We start from the raw sequence: 16976 nt of genomic DNA, 5'->3' as shown, positions 1-16976 counted from the left end.
CATTGTTGTTAAGCCTTAGAATGTATCTTTTTAAACAAAATTGTTTAAAACAGAAAACCATACAATGGAATCAAATTTATTAAAAGTTGTCTTTTATCTCTTCCCCTTTCTCTGTAGATGTCCAAATGTGATGGGTGCAAAAGGCAGGGAAAACTCAGCGAGTCCCTGAAGTGGCGGGGTGAAATCAAACATTTTTGCAACTTGCTTTGCATTTTGATGTTTTGCAACCAGCAGTGTGCATCAGATCCTCCACCACCACCGCCTCCTCCGCCTCCACCACCCCCTCCAAATAATGCAGGTAAAAGAAAGGTGTGGGCTGGCATTAGAACAGCTTCTGTAGAGCAGGCTCCAATACTGGAAGTTTTTAAGAAGAGATTGGACAGCCATTTGTCCTAAATGGTATAGGGTCTTCTGCTTGAGCAGGAGGTTGGACTAGAAGACCTCCAAGGTCCTTTCCAACTCTGTTATTCCGTTATAATAAATCTGGTCCACATGGTGGCAGGGTATTAAATACCTATGAGCATACCCTGTGATTACTGAAGCTTCCAATGATATACATTATTTCATATTGGAACAGATTTGGTATGTTTTCTTGATAGTAACTATGATGAGGTATAGATATTCCAAAGGGTATAATGGTCTGATGGTATGTTTCAAATGAATGGGGGAGGGGTGGAGTTCTTTGTCTGTTCCTCCTTTTACTCAATCATACTCTGGGGATGTCAAACTCTATTTCATTGAGGGCCGCATCAGGGTTGTGTTTGACCTCAGGGAGGGGGCATGATCAGGGTGGGCATGGCCAGCTCAACATTATATTGGGAGCCCCTGTGGTGGCCCGAGCACACTGCCAGCAAAAACGGGCTACCGAGCTCCGTTTTCAGCTGCGACAACCTTCTGCAACTCTCTGCCAGTGGAAACAGAGCTTGGGAAGGCAGCACATGGCCATCCCGAGCTCTGTTTTCGCTGGCAGAGGCATTGTGGACCACCAGACCTTTGCTGTTTCCAGGGCGGCCCCACGGACCAGATCTAATCACTCCCGATTTGGGCCCCAGGCCTTAAGTTTGACACCCATGCTGTTGTCTAGGCCATGCTTGGGGGAATTGTGGGAATTGAAGTCCATGTGTTTTAAATTGTCGTGTCTGAGAAACACCACCCTACAGAATAGACAGCATATTTTCAATAGCATCCATTGCAATTATACTGTGTCACATTTTGCACTTGATTTTGATTCATTGACCAGCAAACTTTCCTAATGTTACCATGTACTCTAGGTGTGGTATTGACTCAAAAATCTTAATAAAACATAAAAATTAAGACGGACCTTGATGATGTGTGATGCTCAAGCCTATAGGGATTCAGCTGAGAGGATGGTAGCCACATCTGCCTGTTGCAGTAGCACATCTCTCAGCTGTATGCCCAACGGATTGGATCTCAGATGCAATTCACACAAAGACAGACATCACTAATTTGAAAGAATGCCACAGATCTATCTTCCCCTTGCCTCTGCACACACTCAGATAGAATGCCCTAAACACATTTCATCTGTATGTTGGATATAGGTATGCCTTTTTTAAATGTCTGTATTTAAAAACTAGAGTCTTGCTGTCATTAACTATGTTCTGTAGGAAGTTAGCACCCACCCCTCTCCTAGAAAAATGGAATATCCTAGGAAATATTAAAAAGGCAAAATATTATATTTCCCTGGATGAGAAATGGAGAAACATGTTTTTAGGCAGGAAACGGACTCACTCTTAATAGTCGCCACCCACCTTTGTCACTGGGCCATTAAGGCCTGAGCCAGTCTATTCTACATAACAAAGATCTATAATTTCATTGCACCACCCACCAGTTTCAAACCTAGCACACAAGCAACCTACAAAGCTATGACCTCTGACAACAACCAATCAGGCTACTCTTCCTGTGCCCCAGGAAGTTCAAAGCCCAGGGACTCTCAGCATCTCTGCCTTTTTGCACCCAAGAGCTCCAAGGCATGTGATGCTGTCCACCATTAAACCACCTTTCCAAACAGCCACAATGTTTCCAATGTTTTTTTCCCCACTTGGAACTGAACCCAGAAGGACATTTCTTCCAACAGTTCTAACTTTCTTTCCTTTTCCACCCAGCAAATGTCTCTATGACACCAACATCTTCAGCAGGGCCCCCTTTATCTCTCAGGAAGGACTCCACCCCTGTGATTGCAAACGTGGTGTCTCTTGCCAGCACACCAGCTGCTCAGCCTACAGCCAATTCCAATAACGTCTTGCAAGGTAGGCAGTGGATGTATCCTTTCTCCTCTACCTGTTAAACCACACCTTGTGTTGTGTTGCTTCCACGGATGCACGTTGACATGTTATTGCACCAGTGTGGAGTTGTGTCTCTCAACCATGGCAATTTTAAGCTGTCTGGACTTCTGGGAGTTGAAGGTTAAAGTTCCCATGGTTGAGAAATGCTGCGGTGCAATGAGAATGTTTGAATGAGCAAACAAGCATATAAGTGTGCTTTTGTGAACTGAAGCCCAGAATTGCTTTCAATGTTAAAAAGGAAGGAAGACATTTTTTCCTGTTTTTGTTTCCTCCAAACAGGTGCAGTTCCTACTGTAACAGCAAAAATAATTGGTGATGTAAGTTTTCCTGAAAATAATACCTCCCAACTTCTACTTATGTTCTGACTTCATCACTGTGTCGTGCATTGATTTTTCCCTCATTTTCTTTTAATTTTTGATAAGTACTTTTAAAATCCTTCCTTTCTTCCTCCCCCCTTCCTCCCCTCCCTCCCTTCTTGCGCCCGTCCTCCTTCCCTCCCTCCCTCCCTCCTTCTTTTCCTTATGGCAACTTCAGCATAGTTTAATTCATGGGATGAGTGTCCCTCAAATGTCTTCGATTTCAACTCATCCCTGACCAATATTGCTAACAGAAAAAAAATGTTGGGCTTGTGATTGCCTGTACTTGTGTTATATACATAGTGATGTTATAATGACTAGTGCTTTTTGCATTCACAAAATTAAGCTATCATATTTTTCAGAGTATATAAAAAGAGGGTGAAAAACTGGGTGCGTCTTATACACTGAATACAGCATTTTGGCTTCCCAAACCCACCCATCTCCTCACAAAAATGGACATGCAGAGGGTTTGGGAGGCCTGTAAAGTGCTCCTGGGGTCTGGGGAGGGCAAAAACGAGTGAAAAACAGGCCATTTTTTGCCCCCCAGCCCCCAGGAGCCCTTTGCAGGCCTCTCAAACTCTGCATGCCCCGTTTTTCACAAAAAATGAGGTGTGCTGAGGGTTTGGGAGGTCTGCAGAAGTCAAAAACTTTTTTTTGAATTTACCTCTTCAAAATCTTGGTGCGTCTTATACTCCAAAAAATACGGTACTTTGTAGATACTTGTCATAACCTGGAAGGAAAAACTCCTTTGCTAGTTTCGATTCTCAAGCTTCCCTGGAAAGTGACTTTGCATGTTGGTTTAAGATTTCAAATTATATAGCTGCCCACCTCTCAGACTAAGCAGTGAAAATAGGATTAAACAACAGCAGGAAGAGCATAAAATCACAATCACTTCATAACATACTAAAGACTTAATAGTACCCAAGTTTAATCTAGCTTACACCATATAAACAGGGAATCCCATTAATAGTGAAACCTCATATCCTGGCCCTCATATCAGTGGTGAAACGTAAAAAAAATTGCCACTGGTTCTCTGGGCATGGCTTAGTAGATGTGGCTTGGTGGTGGTGGTTGGAGAGGGGAAGTCATGTGACTGGGTGGGCGTGGCCAACTATTTTAATTTTTAAAGCATTTTTTAAACAGTAGTAAAAGTGCTTTAAAAAGTGGAGAAAAAGGTTCCCATGATCACACAGCACAGATGATTGTCATGGAACCTCTTTTTTCCACTTTTTAAAGCAGTTTTTTCCTGCTGGTTCGGGCAAATAGGCAGGAAAAAAATGCTTTTAAAAGCGGGGGGGGGGGAGCTTCCAACGATCACGCAGCTCACAGCTGAGCTGCGTGATCCTCAAAAGCTTTTTTTTTTTACTATCAGTTCGCAGAACCAACGATAATTGTCCCTACCAGTTTGCGCGAACCGGTAGTATTTCACCCCTGCCTCATACCCAGGGAAATATGCAATCTTAAACACTAAAGTGTTTTACCAAAAAGTAAAGCAAGAGACAAAATCATAGGCATAATTCTATCAGGAAGCATCTTTAGAATGGACGTGAATGGACATGACCCAGAACAGAAGGGAAGAGGAGGAGGCAGAGCAAACTAGTAACTGAGGCTTACTGGCTGTGCTTCCTCTTGTCTAGATATCCCCCTTTTAAGAATGTGTAACAAACAAAATCTTGTTTTCTGACTTGAAACTAGGCAAGTACCCAGACAGATGCTTTGAAACTCCCGCCCTCACAGCCACCCCGGCTCCTCAAGAACAAAGCCTTGCTGTGCAAGCCTATAACCCAGACCAAGGCCACTTCTTGCAAGCCTCATACGCAGCATAAGGAATGCCAAACCGGTAAGTAACAAACAAGGATTGATTGCTGCTTAGGCTTGCGGGGGGGGGGGGGGGGAAGGTTCAGCAGCAATGCACATCACCTTTCAGCGCATTGGGATAACCTAAAGCATGCTGGCAGAGGGAATCTTGGGAGTTAAAATCCATGCATTGCTGAAGTTGAGAAACACTGTACTAAAATAATATTGGCAGAATGTGCAATTGAGCACAATTCTTGTTTAGGTTCAACAGCAAACAGGAGGCTGGGATGCAAAAACTCCATTGTAAATAGTTTTAGAAATTCCTGGGTGGGGAATACAGCCACATTGCACAATGTCCCTAAGACAGGGGTGTCCAAACTTGGGAACTTTAAGACTTGTGGACTTCAACTCCCAGAATTCCCCAGCCAGCTCTGGGAGTTGAAGTCCATAATTCTTAAAAAGTTCCCAAGTTTGCACACTCCTGCCCTAAGAATACTAAAGTTGTTCTGATTTTAAGAAAGGAAACCCAGCAGTGACTGAGTCCTGTTGCCATAGAACAGTAGTTCCCAATCTTTTTTTGGCCGTGCCCCACCTAAGTATTTCTAAAATCCTGATCCCCCCCCCATGTATAATTCTTACTTTCCTCAAAAAGTGAACTCTACTCATGTGAAGGAAGCCTAAAAGGCCATTAACTTGGTTTAAACAAGGTTCAAATTGACCCCATTAAAAATCAAATTGCTCCCCTGTGGGGCGTTGGGAACTACTGCCATAGATAAAGACAATAAACCTACATTGGCCTAAGAGTCAGTCATCTGATTTATTTGCTGACCAGGGATTTATCTTGAAAGAATGGCAATATTGGGGGGTGGGCTGGGAGGGTAAAAGGCCAATGAACAAATAGGTATACCAAACAGGATGGTGAGTTGGGTACAGCCAAACAATAATGTAACATGCTAAGAGAGATGAATGGACAGCTGTTTTTCTCCGAGAATCACACCTTTTCTTTTTAACATGGCAATGGAAAGAAGAAGAAAAGGAAGCTCCACCCAAAATCATTATGGTGCCTGTTCCTGTACCAGTGTTTGTGCCAATCCCACTTCATCTCTTCTCCCAGTACACACCAGTCCCTCTGGGAATGCCAGTTCCGGTGAGTGATGTGTGGAGTGCCTCTTTCTTCCAGCCAGGTTTCCAAGATGTGCTAGTGAAGGATTGCACTAGTGGGCTTCCTGGCCAAGGTGCAGTGTCTTCACATGACCACTTGTAATTACAGGTGGCCCTTGACTTATGACCAGATACTTAACAAAGCTAAATAACTTCAAAATTACAAACCACCTGGATTCAAAGTTTGGTTCAATGAAATGGAATTGATTGAATCTCACTTTCTGCTGTCACCTGATCAAACTTTGCAGTATGGCTTCATTTGTGGTCATTTGTAGTGTCCTGCAGTCAAGTGACTGACCCCTCACTCTCCAGCCCCTGTAGATTGAAACAGCCCCATCCCTTCAGTTGATGTCTCATGATTAGATGTCTTTCTGTGATTAGACGTTTGTGGCCCTTATCCCTCTCACATGGCATGATGAAATGTCTGTCTGTAGTGGGGGGAAGGGGAAAGAGGAGAGATTTGACCATTGTAGATACTTCCATGAAAGAACTGGATCAAGAGATTGCACAGTCCCGATCTTGATGAGGGAGGTGGGAAGAGATTGAGGATAACAACACCCTAGAATCTCTCAGGAGCCATTTAATACCTTTAGTTTGGCAAGATTCTGTCCATAAGGTATAAGCAAATAAAAGAACGGACTTGATTGAATCTCACTGTCTCATCTCTGGGTTTGAGCCTGACACATGGATCACCCTTGGACTAGATGATCTTCTGGGAATTTGCAATTGATCTTCTGGCGAATTGTAGCCCCTCCCCCATTCTCCATATCTTGAGAAGCCTAAGATGTTTGGTAAGGCTGATGCCAATGACTCATAGGATGGGTTGCACTTACATTACAGCCTTAACTATTATGGAAACGCTTGGCTTTTCTTAAGGGATGGACTCTCTCTTCAGGATGGTCAGGCTGAAGAAGGGAAGCTGTCTCTTCATTGCAAATGATTCTTCACAGCTTCTGAGAAATAAGTTGCTGGCATTTCTCTCCAGGTCCCAGTTCCTATGTTTGTGCCCCCTGCCCCAGAGAGCACTGAGAAAACAAGAGAAGCCATTCCAGACGTCAAAAAGAACTCGGCTAGTCCTTTTGAGGCCGATCTTCTCCAGATGGCAGAAATGGTTGCCGAAGATAAAGATAAGGAACACTCTCAAGGAGGTAGGTGGATTTTAGAGAACAAAGGAATGCAAATATATGTGTCCCAGGATAATATTGCAGGAGTCAATCTGGGTCGGTCACCAGGATCCAAGATTTAGGCTTCTGGCCTTTTGGACTCGTGATGGCGTTTCATCCTCGGGGAACTGCTCTCTACTGTAATCTGTGCTTTGGGCTCTTCCCCGCATAGTGGCTTAGACACATTGTGGGTCCCTTTAGAATAAATCTGTTTCATATAGCATTAACTAGGTTTTGGAATTTCGCTGAGTATTAATTTGTTTTAGCTGTATTGGTTTATCTTGGTCTTTCCATCTTATTTTAGGCTCTCAAACATCTGAGCATGAGCTGTTTCTGGACCCCAAAATATTTGAAAAAGGTGAGCCCATAAGTCAGATCAATGAAAAGGCAAATTTCAACTGAACATGAGAAGAAACTTTTCTTAGCAAAATAGTTATCTAGATTAGAACACACACATGCATACAAACATCTGCATACACACTTTGAAAGTTGTGTAGAGTAATAACCTTGATCATCAGTAGAGATGTCCAACCGTGGTGACTTTAAGACCTGTGGACTTCAACTCCCAGAGTTCCCCAGCCAGCTTTGCTATTTGGGAAATTTTGGGAGTTGAAGTCCGCAAGAAGATAGAAGATACTATCACTATTTTAGACACTAGAAGATAGGCTCAAGATCCAATAGGCTCAAGATGCCCTGGGCCCTATCTAATAAAATGAATTTCAATGTAGAGAAAAGTAAAGTCCTACACTTGGGTAAGAAAAACCAAAAGTACACGTATAAACTGGGTGAAACCAAGCTTAATAGCAGTGACTGAGAGGGATCTTGGGAGTCTTAATGGACAACCAGCTAAATATGAGCCAGCAGTATGCAGCACCAGTCAAAAAAGCCAATGCAATCCTAAATTGCATTAACAGAGGTGTAGAATCAAGATCAAGTGAGGCACTAATACCACTCTATAAAGCCCTAGTAAGACCACACCTAGAGTACTGCATCCAGTTTTGGTCACCATACTATAAAAAAGAAGTTGAGATTCTAGAAAAAGTGCAGAGAAGAGCAACCAGGATGGTTATGGGACTGGAGGCTAAAACATATGAAGAACAGTTGCAGGAACTGGGCATGGCTAGTCTAGTGAAGAGAAGGACCAGGGGAGAGATAATAGCAGTGTCCCAATATTTGAGAGGCTGCCACAGAGAGGGGGGCGGGGGTGGTGGTCAAGCTCTTTTCCAAAGCACTTGAAGGTTAGAAAAGGAATAATGTATGTAAACAGACCAAGGAGAGATTCAACCTAGAAATAAGAAGGAACTTTCTGATAGAACAATCAACCAATGGAACAGAAGTTGTCTTCGGAAGTTCTCGGAGCTTCATCACCTGAGTCTTTCAAGAAGAGACTGGACTGCCATTTGTCAGAAATGGTGTAGGATCTTCTTGGGCGGGGTGGGTGTTGGACTAGATGAGCTATAAAGTCCCTCCCAACTCTGTTAATCTGTTAAAAGTTGCCAAGGCTTGGACATTCCTGGTCCATAGCAAACACGTGGTTTTTTTTTAAGGCCCTGTTTTCTACTGGGCTTTTGTTGGGCCTGCTTCATAGCCTTTCCCAACTCCTTTCTGCATCCACCTTCCTTCCTTTGCAATTTCAGACCAGGGCAGCACATACAGCGGGGACCTGGAATCGGAAGCAGTGTCAACTCCCCATAGCTGGGAGGAAGAGTTGAATCACTATGCATTACGCTCCAATGCGGTGCCTGAGCCTGAGCCCGAACCAAAACAGTTCCCCAAAGGCGAATTGGAGCAGGACCTGGAGGCTGACTTCCCATCAGGTAGGTCAAGTTTTGAAGAAAATGCTCCATGCATATGAAGGTGTGACGCATCACCTCCTAGGCCGCAACCTTTGAATATCTGCACCACTCGCAGAGTACTGTATTTTTCAGAGTATAAGATGTACCTTTTTCTGCCAAAAAAGAGGGTGAAAATCTGGGTGTATCTTATACACTGAATACAGCATTTTTGGCCTCCCGAAACCTTGCCCCCTTCACAAAAATGGATGTGCAGAGAGTTTGGGAGACCTGCAAAGTGCTCCTGGGGGCTGGGGGGAGCAAAAACAAGCAAAAAACTGGGCGTTTTTTGCTCGTTTTTGCCTCCCCCCTCCAGCCCGCAGAAGCACTCTACAAGCCTCCTAAAGGCTATGTATGCCCTTTTTCTGGCAAAAATCAGGGCTGTTTTTTTGCTGCCCCTTCCCCCCCCTCGAGCCCCCGGGAGCACTTTACAGCCTCTCAAACTCTCTGCATGCCACATTTTTCACAATAAAAATGAGGAGTGCAGAGGGTTTGGGAGGCCTGCAGAGTGCAAACTCTTTTTTAAAAAATTTACCTCTTCAAAACCTTGGTGCATCTTATACTCTGAAAAATAAGGTAATTTTTGATTTGCCTCATTATTGAAGATCTGCCTAACTGCTACTGCTTTGCCACTAAATCTGTGCCTTTGTTTCAAAATTAGATTCCTTTGACCCAATCAGCAAAGGGCTAGGTCTCCATTCACGGGCACGAGCAAGGCGGAGACATAGAGATGGTTTCCCACAACCAAAAAGACGGGTAAGAAACATGGTTGGATTCCTGGTTTATGGCTAAAACCAGAAGGTCAAAAGATGATTTGCAAATGGGTCAATGGGCAGGTCAGGGTGCTGATGAACCAAGTCCTATTTTTCCGTCTAAGCCAACATTTCTTATTCTTGGTCATTTGAAGACGTGTGGACTTCAACTCCCAGAAATTCTGGGTTCATTCATGAATTTAGAATTCTGGGAATTGGAGTCCTCCTATCTTCGAGCTTCAGCAGTCTCCAGTGACATAGGATATCCACAGGGGAGGTTTTCTTCCATTTTCCCTGAGAAAGCGCTGCAGTGAGGCTGGCATGTCTTAGATCAGGGGTCTCCAACCTTGGCAACTTTAAGATTTGTGGACGTCAACTCCCAGAGTTCCTCAGCCAGCTTTGCTAGAGGATCAACTTTGGTGGCTGAGGAACTCTGGGAGCTGAAGTCCACAAGTTTTAAAGTTGCCAAGGTTGGAGACCCCTGTCTTAGATGGATTTCAGCCTATTGTCAGCAACAGTGATTTATAATAATTGCAGCATCCTGCAGTCACCACCATTTGCGACCTTCCCAGCCAGCTTCCGATGAGCAAACGTCAATGGGGAAGGCAGCCGAGAAGGTTGCAAGCTACTGTCATGTGATGTATTGCTTAACCACTGATTTGCTTAACAACTGCAACCCTTAATGACAATTTTTTCAATCCCTACTGTGGTTGTAAGTTGAGGACTACCTCTAATAGTCAAACAAAGCACAACTCTTTATAATGCACAAACCATTTTTTTTAACTTTCCTTCCTTCAGGGCAGAAAGAAGTCCATTGTTGCTGTGGAGCCTCGAATCCTGGTTCAGAGTTCCTATCCAGGCTGTTCTGTTTCCGGGATGAGTCTCAAATACATGTATGGGGTGAATGCCTGGAAGAACTGGGTCCAGTGGAAGAACACGCAGGAAGATCAAGGAGACGTGAAATTTGGAGGTAATGCCTTTTTGTTTTGTTTAGTTATCTTCGTTTTAGGTTTGGGTTCAGTGGTGGAAATAAAAAAGCTCAGCCTTTGGACAGAATCATGTTAAAAAAAACCAAGTAGTAGGCTAGTATCTGGATGAAAATTGGATCATAATACTTTGAAATGTATCATTTAGGAATACTAGAAGCGGGTTCATAGGGCTCATTGGCTAAGACGCTGAGCTTGTTGATCAGAAAGATTGGTTCAAATCCTTAGCGCCGTGTAACAGAGTGAGCTCCTGTTACTTGATCCAGCTTCTGCCAACCTATCAGTTCGAAAGCACATAAAAATTGCAAGTAGAAAAATAGGGACCACCTTTGGTGGGAAGGTAACAGGGTTCCTTGTGCCTTGGGCGTTTAGTCATGCCGGCCACATGACCACGGAGACCTTTAGTCATGCCGGCCACCATGACCTTTTCGGACAGCGTTGGCTCATTGACTTTGAAACAGAGATGAGCACCGCCCCCTAGATGTGGGAACGACTAGCACATATGTGTGAGGGGAAACTTCCCCTTAGAAACGGGTTTTAAGACCCTGATTCTTAATTCTGCAGCAGGAAAGCCCATCTAAGACAGTTTTTGGCTTAGGTTCATTGTTCTACTTGCGGTTCTTTGGGTTCCTTTATACAAATTATATGTTCCTTGACTTCTCTCTTATTCGGGGATGCTGTTGAAAGAAAGTCAAGGTGGCAGCCACAATCATCTGACCAAAGCCCTGCCCCCCCCCCTTTTTTTGAGGTGTGGCTTTGATTGTGTGATTGTGGCTGCCATGCTGATTCCTTTTTCTGATGGGCCCCGTCTCTGTGGACTCTCCTGCCGCTTTTGATAATTAACTCTAGAAATCACCTTAAAGGGCTGAGCTGAGAACCATCTCCTTCTGATGGTCCTTCTCCCTCCTACAGTTCGATCTGTGAAGCTCAAAGAGGACATCCTCTCGTGTTCCTTTTCGGAGTTGAGTTTCGGCTTGTGCCAGTTCATCCAGGAGGTGCGGCGACCAAATGGCGAAAAGTATGACCCCGACAGCATCTTATACCTGTGCCTTGGAATTCAGCAGGTTATTTTTCTTCTTTACATCCATTTTCTGGAGTTGCATGTTTGACCTTGCAGGAGTAGCAGAAAGAAGTATATAGAAATGGCAGATGGGCTTATTAATTAGACTGGGCTTTTATGAACCTCCCTTGTTATCACTCTGTTTTTAGGTCCTAGCTTTTGTATGCAAAAACAGCTCTCCCCTCCATATTGCCGGTCCCTAATTCTGAATGTAGAAAAGAACATTTGTTGTTCAGGGTTGAGCTGTGGAGTCCTTGGTGTTCTCCGAGCTTGGTTGCTTTCTTGCAGATGTTTTCATGACCTGACTTTGTAACATCACTGTTGTGATTAAGTGTGGGGTTTGCTCCCTGTTTACATGTTGGCCTCCCGAACCCCCCCCCCCCTTTGCAAAAATGGTCGTACACAGCCTTTAGGAAGCTTCTAGGGTGCTCCGGGGGCTGGGGAGGGCAAAAATGAGGGAAAAATGGACTCTTTTTTGCTCAGTTTTGCACAGCCCCCAGGAGCACTCTACAAGCCTCCTAAAGACTTAAGCATGCCCATTTTTTGACAAAAAACGGGCCCGTTTTCACAAAAAACTGGGCCATTTTGGGGAGTTCTGCAGAGTGCAAAACCTTTTTTTTTTAATTTGCCTCTTCAAATCTTGGTGTGTCTTATACTCTGAAAAATATGGTAATTAACCTTAAATGTAAGTCAAATCCAATTAAATCAGACTTTTATCCTGGTCCTTCCCACTATTTTTGGTATGCCAGAAAAAATCAAGGCTGCCCTTTAGTCAAGGAAAGGTTTGCACAGCTTTATCTTTACCTTAAAACATGGGCAAGGTTACTGTGGGGCAGGAGTACTCGAGCGGTGGGATGGAGCCCTTTAAGGCGATTCAATCTACTTTCAAAGAAAAACTCCCCTTGATCTGGCTTTCTTGGAAAAGGAGCTGTAATAGTTCAAAGTTTGAGGAATAGGCATTTACAGGTAGTTCTCAGCGTACAACCATTCATTAAGTCACTGTTCAGAGTTAACAGGGCATGGAAAACACTGACTTGTGACCATTACACCATCCCTATAGTCACATGATCAAAATTCAGATGCTTAGCAACTGATTCATATTTATGACGGTTTCAGTATCCCTGGTTTTTGCAACCTTTCAACAAACAAGATCAGTGGAGAATCAAGATTCATTTATTCACTGCTGATTGGGTAGGAAAGAAAATATAGATATAAGTCTACATCACATCTATGAAATGCCATTGTTTCTATCACTTTCCCAAAGATGATTAAAGGAGGAACAACTTTTATTTTGTGGAGGTGAGGTGTCTATATTCCACATTTAGAGTTATTGTTACTGATTTACTTAAATCAGATGTCCAAGAACTCAGAAAATGGCTTGTTCTCTTACCCCCTCCCTACCTAAGAAAGTCAGTTTGAATGATATCCCTTGCCAAAAAGGTCAATAGTCAAATTTCAAAATCTCAGTTTGAGGATGACTTGATTTTAAAATAGGTGGCATACACCAAGAAATCCCCTATGTATTCTCATATGGACCTGGCTTATCAATTAAACATTGTACCTGAAGGATTACTTGAGGTCCTGCTTGAAAATAGGGCTAGTGGGAGCATCTTGATCCTATGAGGACCTGTATTTTCTGGCTACTTTCCAAGCCCTTCACAAAGTATTGAAGCCGGTTGTATTAAGATGGGATGACAGAACTGAATCTGTTGCTAGGCCAGAGGCTCAGTCTCTACATTTCTACATAGTCATTTTTCTTTCTTTCTTTTTCTTCTCCTTTGCAGTACTTATTTGAGAACGGTAGAATAGATAACATTTTTACTGAGCCCTACTCCAGATTTATGATTGAACTTACAAAACTGTTGAAAATCTGGGAGCCTACAATACTTCCAAACGGTAAGCTTGGCAAATTTGTTTGGTTAGTAAAGGCTGTTGGTGGTGGCCCCTTTTGAAAAGGGAGCAAATAGCTTTGAAAGAGGATGGGGGCTTAATTCCAGATGTGCGCCTTTGATTTGATCCGGCTGAAGTGACTTTTCTTGCTGTTATTTTCTTTCTTGCTCAAACCTGCAGGTTACATGTTTTCAAGGATCGAAGAGGAGCACTTATGGGAGTGTAAGCAGCTGGGTGCCTATTCCCCCATTGTGCTGTTGAACACGCTGCTTTTTTTTAACACCAAATACTTCCAGCTCAAGAATGTCACCGAGCACATGAAGTTGTCCTTTGCCCACGTCATGCGACGCACCCGGACTCTGAAATATAACACAAAGCTGACTTACTTACGCTTCTTCCCACCTTTCCAAAAGCAGGACGGAGAACCAGGTGGGTAAACCTATCCTGCTTGCATTTTCTCAGGGAGTGTGGTTGATTAGCCTCCAATCTTGGGATTTCTTCCCAGTCACCCATTCAAGCACTAACCGGGTTAGGCCCTGCTTAGTACTTTAGAGCCATCCAGGCCCAGCGTTGCCATTTCATTTGCAGCTCTTTGTGTAGCATTCCACAAAGAACGTTGGGCTAGAAAATCAGAGTTTTCCGCTGGTTGTCTTGCTGCTGTTGGGTTGGGGAGTTATTTGGCCTTTGCGCCCCATTTTCCGTCTCTGATCTTCCTTTTCCACCTGTAGATAAAATAGTGGGCAAAAGGAAACGTCATGATGGCGAAGAAACCGTAGAGATGGTTGAGAACACGGACAATCCTTTGAGGTGCCCAGTTCGGCTCTATGAATTCTACTTGTCAAAGTGGTGAGTGATGCTACATCTTTGGGCTTGTTTTTTCTCAAAGGAGAGTTCCCAACCTCTCCTCCAATCCTGGCCCTTTTCTTTCCCCACCCAGTTCTGAAAGCGTGAAGCAGAGGAGTGACGTCTTTTACCTCCAGCCAGAACGTTCATGCGTTCCCAATAGCCCAATGTGGTATTCCACTATGCCAATAGATCCTGGGACTTTGGACATCATGCTAACGCGCATCCTCATGGTAAGGGAAGTGCACGAAGAACTTGCCAAAGTTAAACCGGAGGACTCGGATCCGGAGCTTTCGGACTAAACTTGGGCGAAGGGGAGGTTCCCTCTTTTGTTTGTTTGTTTGTTTTGGTTTTGTTTCCTTCCCTTTCCATGGTATCTTGCAAAAAAGCACCGAACTGAGATTGCACCTGGCCTTCAGAAAAATCACTCAAGTCACACACACACACACACACACACACATACACACACACACACACACACAAAACAAACCCTCCGAAGGCACAGCGGAAGCTGCAAAAGGTTGCAAAATGAGACTCGAAGGATGGAAAACGGCAGACGACGCAGGAACACTGGAGAACTTTCAGTGGCTGCAAATGCTCGTGAAAATGCTCGAAGAAAAGATGAACTGGAGACCTGTCTCTTCCCCTCTCCCTGCCTCCCAAGTGGTGCTTGTTAGTGGAATAAAAAAAACAATTATGGATGTGTTTTCTTAAAAAAGGAAAGCAGTGGTGTACATCCTTCCCTCCTAACCATGAAAGCAAAGGAAGCTAGATTTAGACGCACACCCCAGGGTGATTTTGCAGTGTAGCTGCCACCCACCCATGCATGGGGTGGGTGGGTATTGCCTAACACTTGCTATAGGACACCAAGCAGAACGTAGTGAGACGGACGCCTATGGGAATGCCATCTGTAACATACACGCCAGGTCCCTTCCTTGCCCTCTCCCCTTTTATAATTTTCAAAGGGGGTGCGGGGGCTTTTTAGGAAAAAAATGTTGGGTTGTTCAAAAAGACTTGGCCAGAAGCTGAGGCAAAGAAGGGGAAACTTGGTGGGCTGCCATCATGTTTTCTGACTTTTGAAAAACGCTGGCTGCAGGAGCAAATCAAGTTTAGCCAGGCCACCTCAGCCATGGTTTTATGAGGAAACGACTCATTTCTGAATGAACTCGCGCACACATACTCAGCCGCCCCATGCAGACAAATAGGATTTGGTCTTCAGCCCTCCAAAACCACTTGACTGCTTTCTTAAGAGCAAGATATGCAAAAGTGGTCCCTGATAAATTGTATCCCACCTCCCTGGGTTTTTTCCTTCTTCTTTAACTGGCCTAGGCAGTCACTATTCACGCATTTATAAATTACTTTTACAAAATCCAGTCGAGTTGGAATGCCGGGGGCCTTCCAGATGTTTTGTTCTTTGCATTATCCCACTCACTGGTTGATTTAAACAAGGTATTGTTAATCCTCAGCATGATTTGTGTACCATCGCTTTTCATTAAAAAAAAAAAAAAAAAAAAGGCATAGAAATCAGATTCCAAATGTGAAAGAGAATTTGGGTGGCTTGGCTTTGCCTCTTTCCCGCTCCCTTCCTCTGGGTAGGAAAAAAAATCCCCTTTATCAAAACGCGGGGTGCGTAGGCTTAGCCAAGTCCATTTTTTCACCACCTTCCTCAAGCCGAAGATGTTTTTTCCCCCCCTCCGTCTCCAAAAGATCGCTTTGAAAATCGAAACTATTTTTTAAAAGAAAAAAAAATCCAGGAAAAAAAGTGTACATTTTTATTAGCGGTTTTGTCCATTCACCAAATTTCTAAAGAGTTCTTTAAAAAAAAAAAAAAAGCAAAAGAAACAACCCTGTTGGTCTCTCCAGCATTGAACAAAGCCTTTTGTGTATGTATGTGTGTGTGTGTGCGCGTGTGTGTTTGGGGTATTCTTTTTAACAGTAACAAAGGTTAACAATAAAATCAGAAAGTAGTCTTCTCTTTTTGCTGTTGTGTACTTGATCGTTCCGTCTCCTGCCTCCTGTGACGAAACCACTGGTGTATTTTGGAAAATGCAGAAAACTGTAGAAGCAAATCAGTCTTTTCGAAGTACTAGACCTCCTGTCATATTTCTGTAATCTTTAACTTCCCTTCACTCTCCACGTCCTTCATTTTTAAACAGATAGCCCACATTTTATATATTAAGGCAAATAATTACAAGCTCGAATGGATGAAGAGATGTGGCAGAGCTGTGACTTTTCCAATAAATTTCCCAATTTGAATTGCATCGATTTTTTTAGGTGTTTTTAAAATATGCACGTGTATATTTTATTTATTACCTTTATATCCTGCCCACCTTGCGGCTCAAGGCAACCGTTTCATCAGCAAACGTGGCTTTCTGGCATTTGCCAAAAGAAAGTCCCCAACACTAAAAAATAATAAATGAAAAGTTGAGACAGGAGGACAACCTTGTTCTAGGCCGTTTCGTGTGTGGTCTGTGCAAAAAGCAAACACCTAATTGGTGCCAATTGCACAGAAATGTGCGCAGAGGTCTCCTAAGCACACATCAGGGGAAGCCATCATAATTGTGACTGTCTCTAGCAGTGTCAGGTCGACATAATGCCATTTATTTAATGACCAAAGTTACAACCGCACTGGAAAAAGTGACTTATGACCGTTTTTCACATGTCTGTTGCCGCATCCCCAAAGTCACACAAACAAAATTCAGATACTTGGCAACTGGTTCATGTTTGATGAGCAGTGTCCCCAGGACACACAATCACCTTTTGTGACCCAGGAAAGTCAGCAGAGAAGTTAATAATTTAACAACCAATTTACTTACAATTGTGGCAAGAAAGG

At 43.6% G+C, this 16976-nt stretch overlaps 1 protein-coding gene across 4 annotated transcripts in view; it reads left to right on the top strand.

Moving 5' to 3' along the window:
• ZMYM4 (zinc finger MYM-type containing 4) overlaps window positions 1-16118 on the top strand; it is a 50109-nt gene extending 33991 nt beyond the window's left edge. For all 4 annotated transcript variants that reach the window (XM_032227454.1, XM_032227453.1, XM_032227451.1 and 1 more), the window contains 15 exons: window positions 118-298; window positions 2124-2267; window positions 2583-2620; window positions 4355-4499; window positions 5482-5603; window positions 6603-6765; window positions 7085-7138; window positions 8418-8597; window positions 9274-9368; window positions 10163-10334; window positions 11263-11414; window positions 13195-13306; window positions 13481-13729; window positions 14029-14146; window positions 14238-16118. In XM_032227454.1, coding sequence (XP_032083345.1) covers window positions 118-298; window positions 2124-2267; window positions 2583-2620; window positions 4355-4499; window positions 5482-5603; window positions 6603-6765; window positions 7085-7138; window positions 8418-8597; window positions 9274-9368; window positions 10163-10334; window positions 11263-11414; window positions 13195-13306; window positions 13481-13729; window positions 14029-14146; window positions 14238-14445 — 2133 coding nt within the window. In that variant the 3' untranslated portion in view covers window positions 14446-16118. The remainder of the gene's footprint in view (window positions 1-117; window positions 299-2123; window positions 2268-2582; window positions 2621-4354; window positions 4500-5481; window positions 5604-6602; window positions 6766-7084; window positions 7139-8417; window positions 8598-9273; window positions 9369-10162; window positions 10335-11262; window positions 11415-13194; window positions 13307-13480; window positions 13730-14028; window positions 14147-14237) is intronic.
• The last annotated feature ends 858 nt before the right edge of the window (window positions 16119-16976 follow it).

Source organism: Thamnophis elegans, chromosome 12 (genome assembly GCF_009769535.1).
Source record: "Thamnophis elegans isolate rThaEle1 chromosome 12, rThaEle1.pri, whole genome shotgun sequence".
NCBI lineage: Eukaryota > Metazoa > Chordata > Lepidosauria > Squamata > Colubridae > Thamnophis > Thamnophis elegans.
This window is presented reverse-complemented; position numbering and strand designations above follow the sequence as displayed.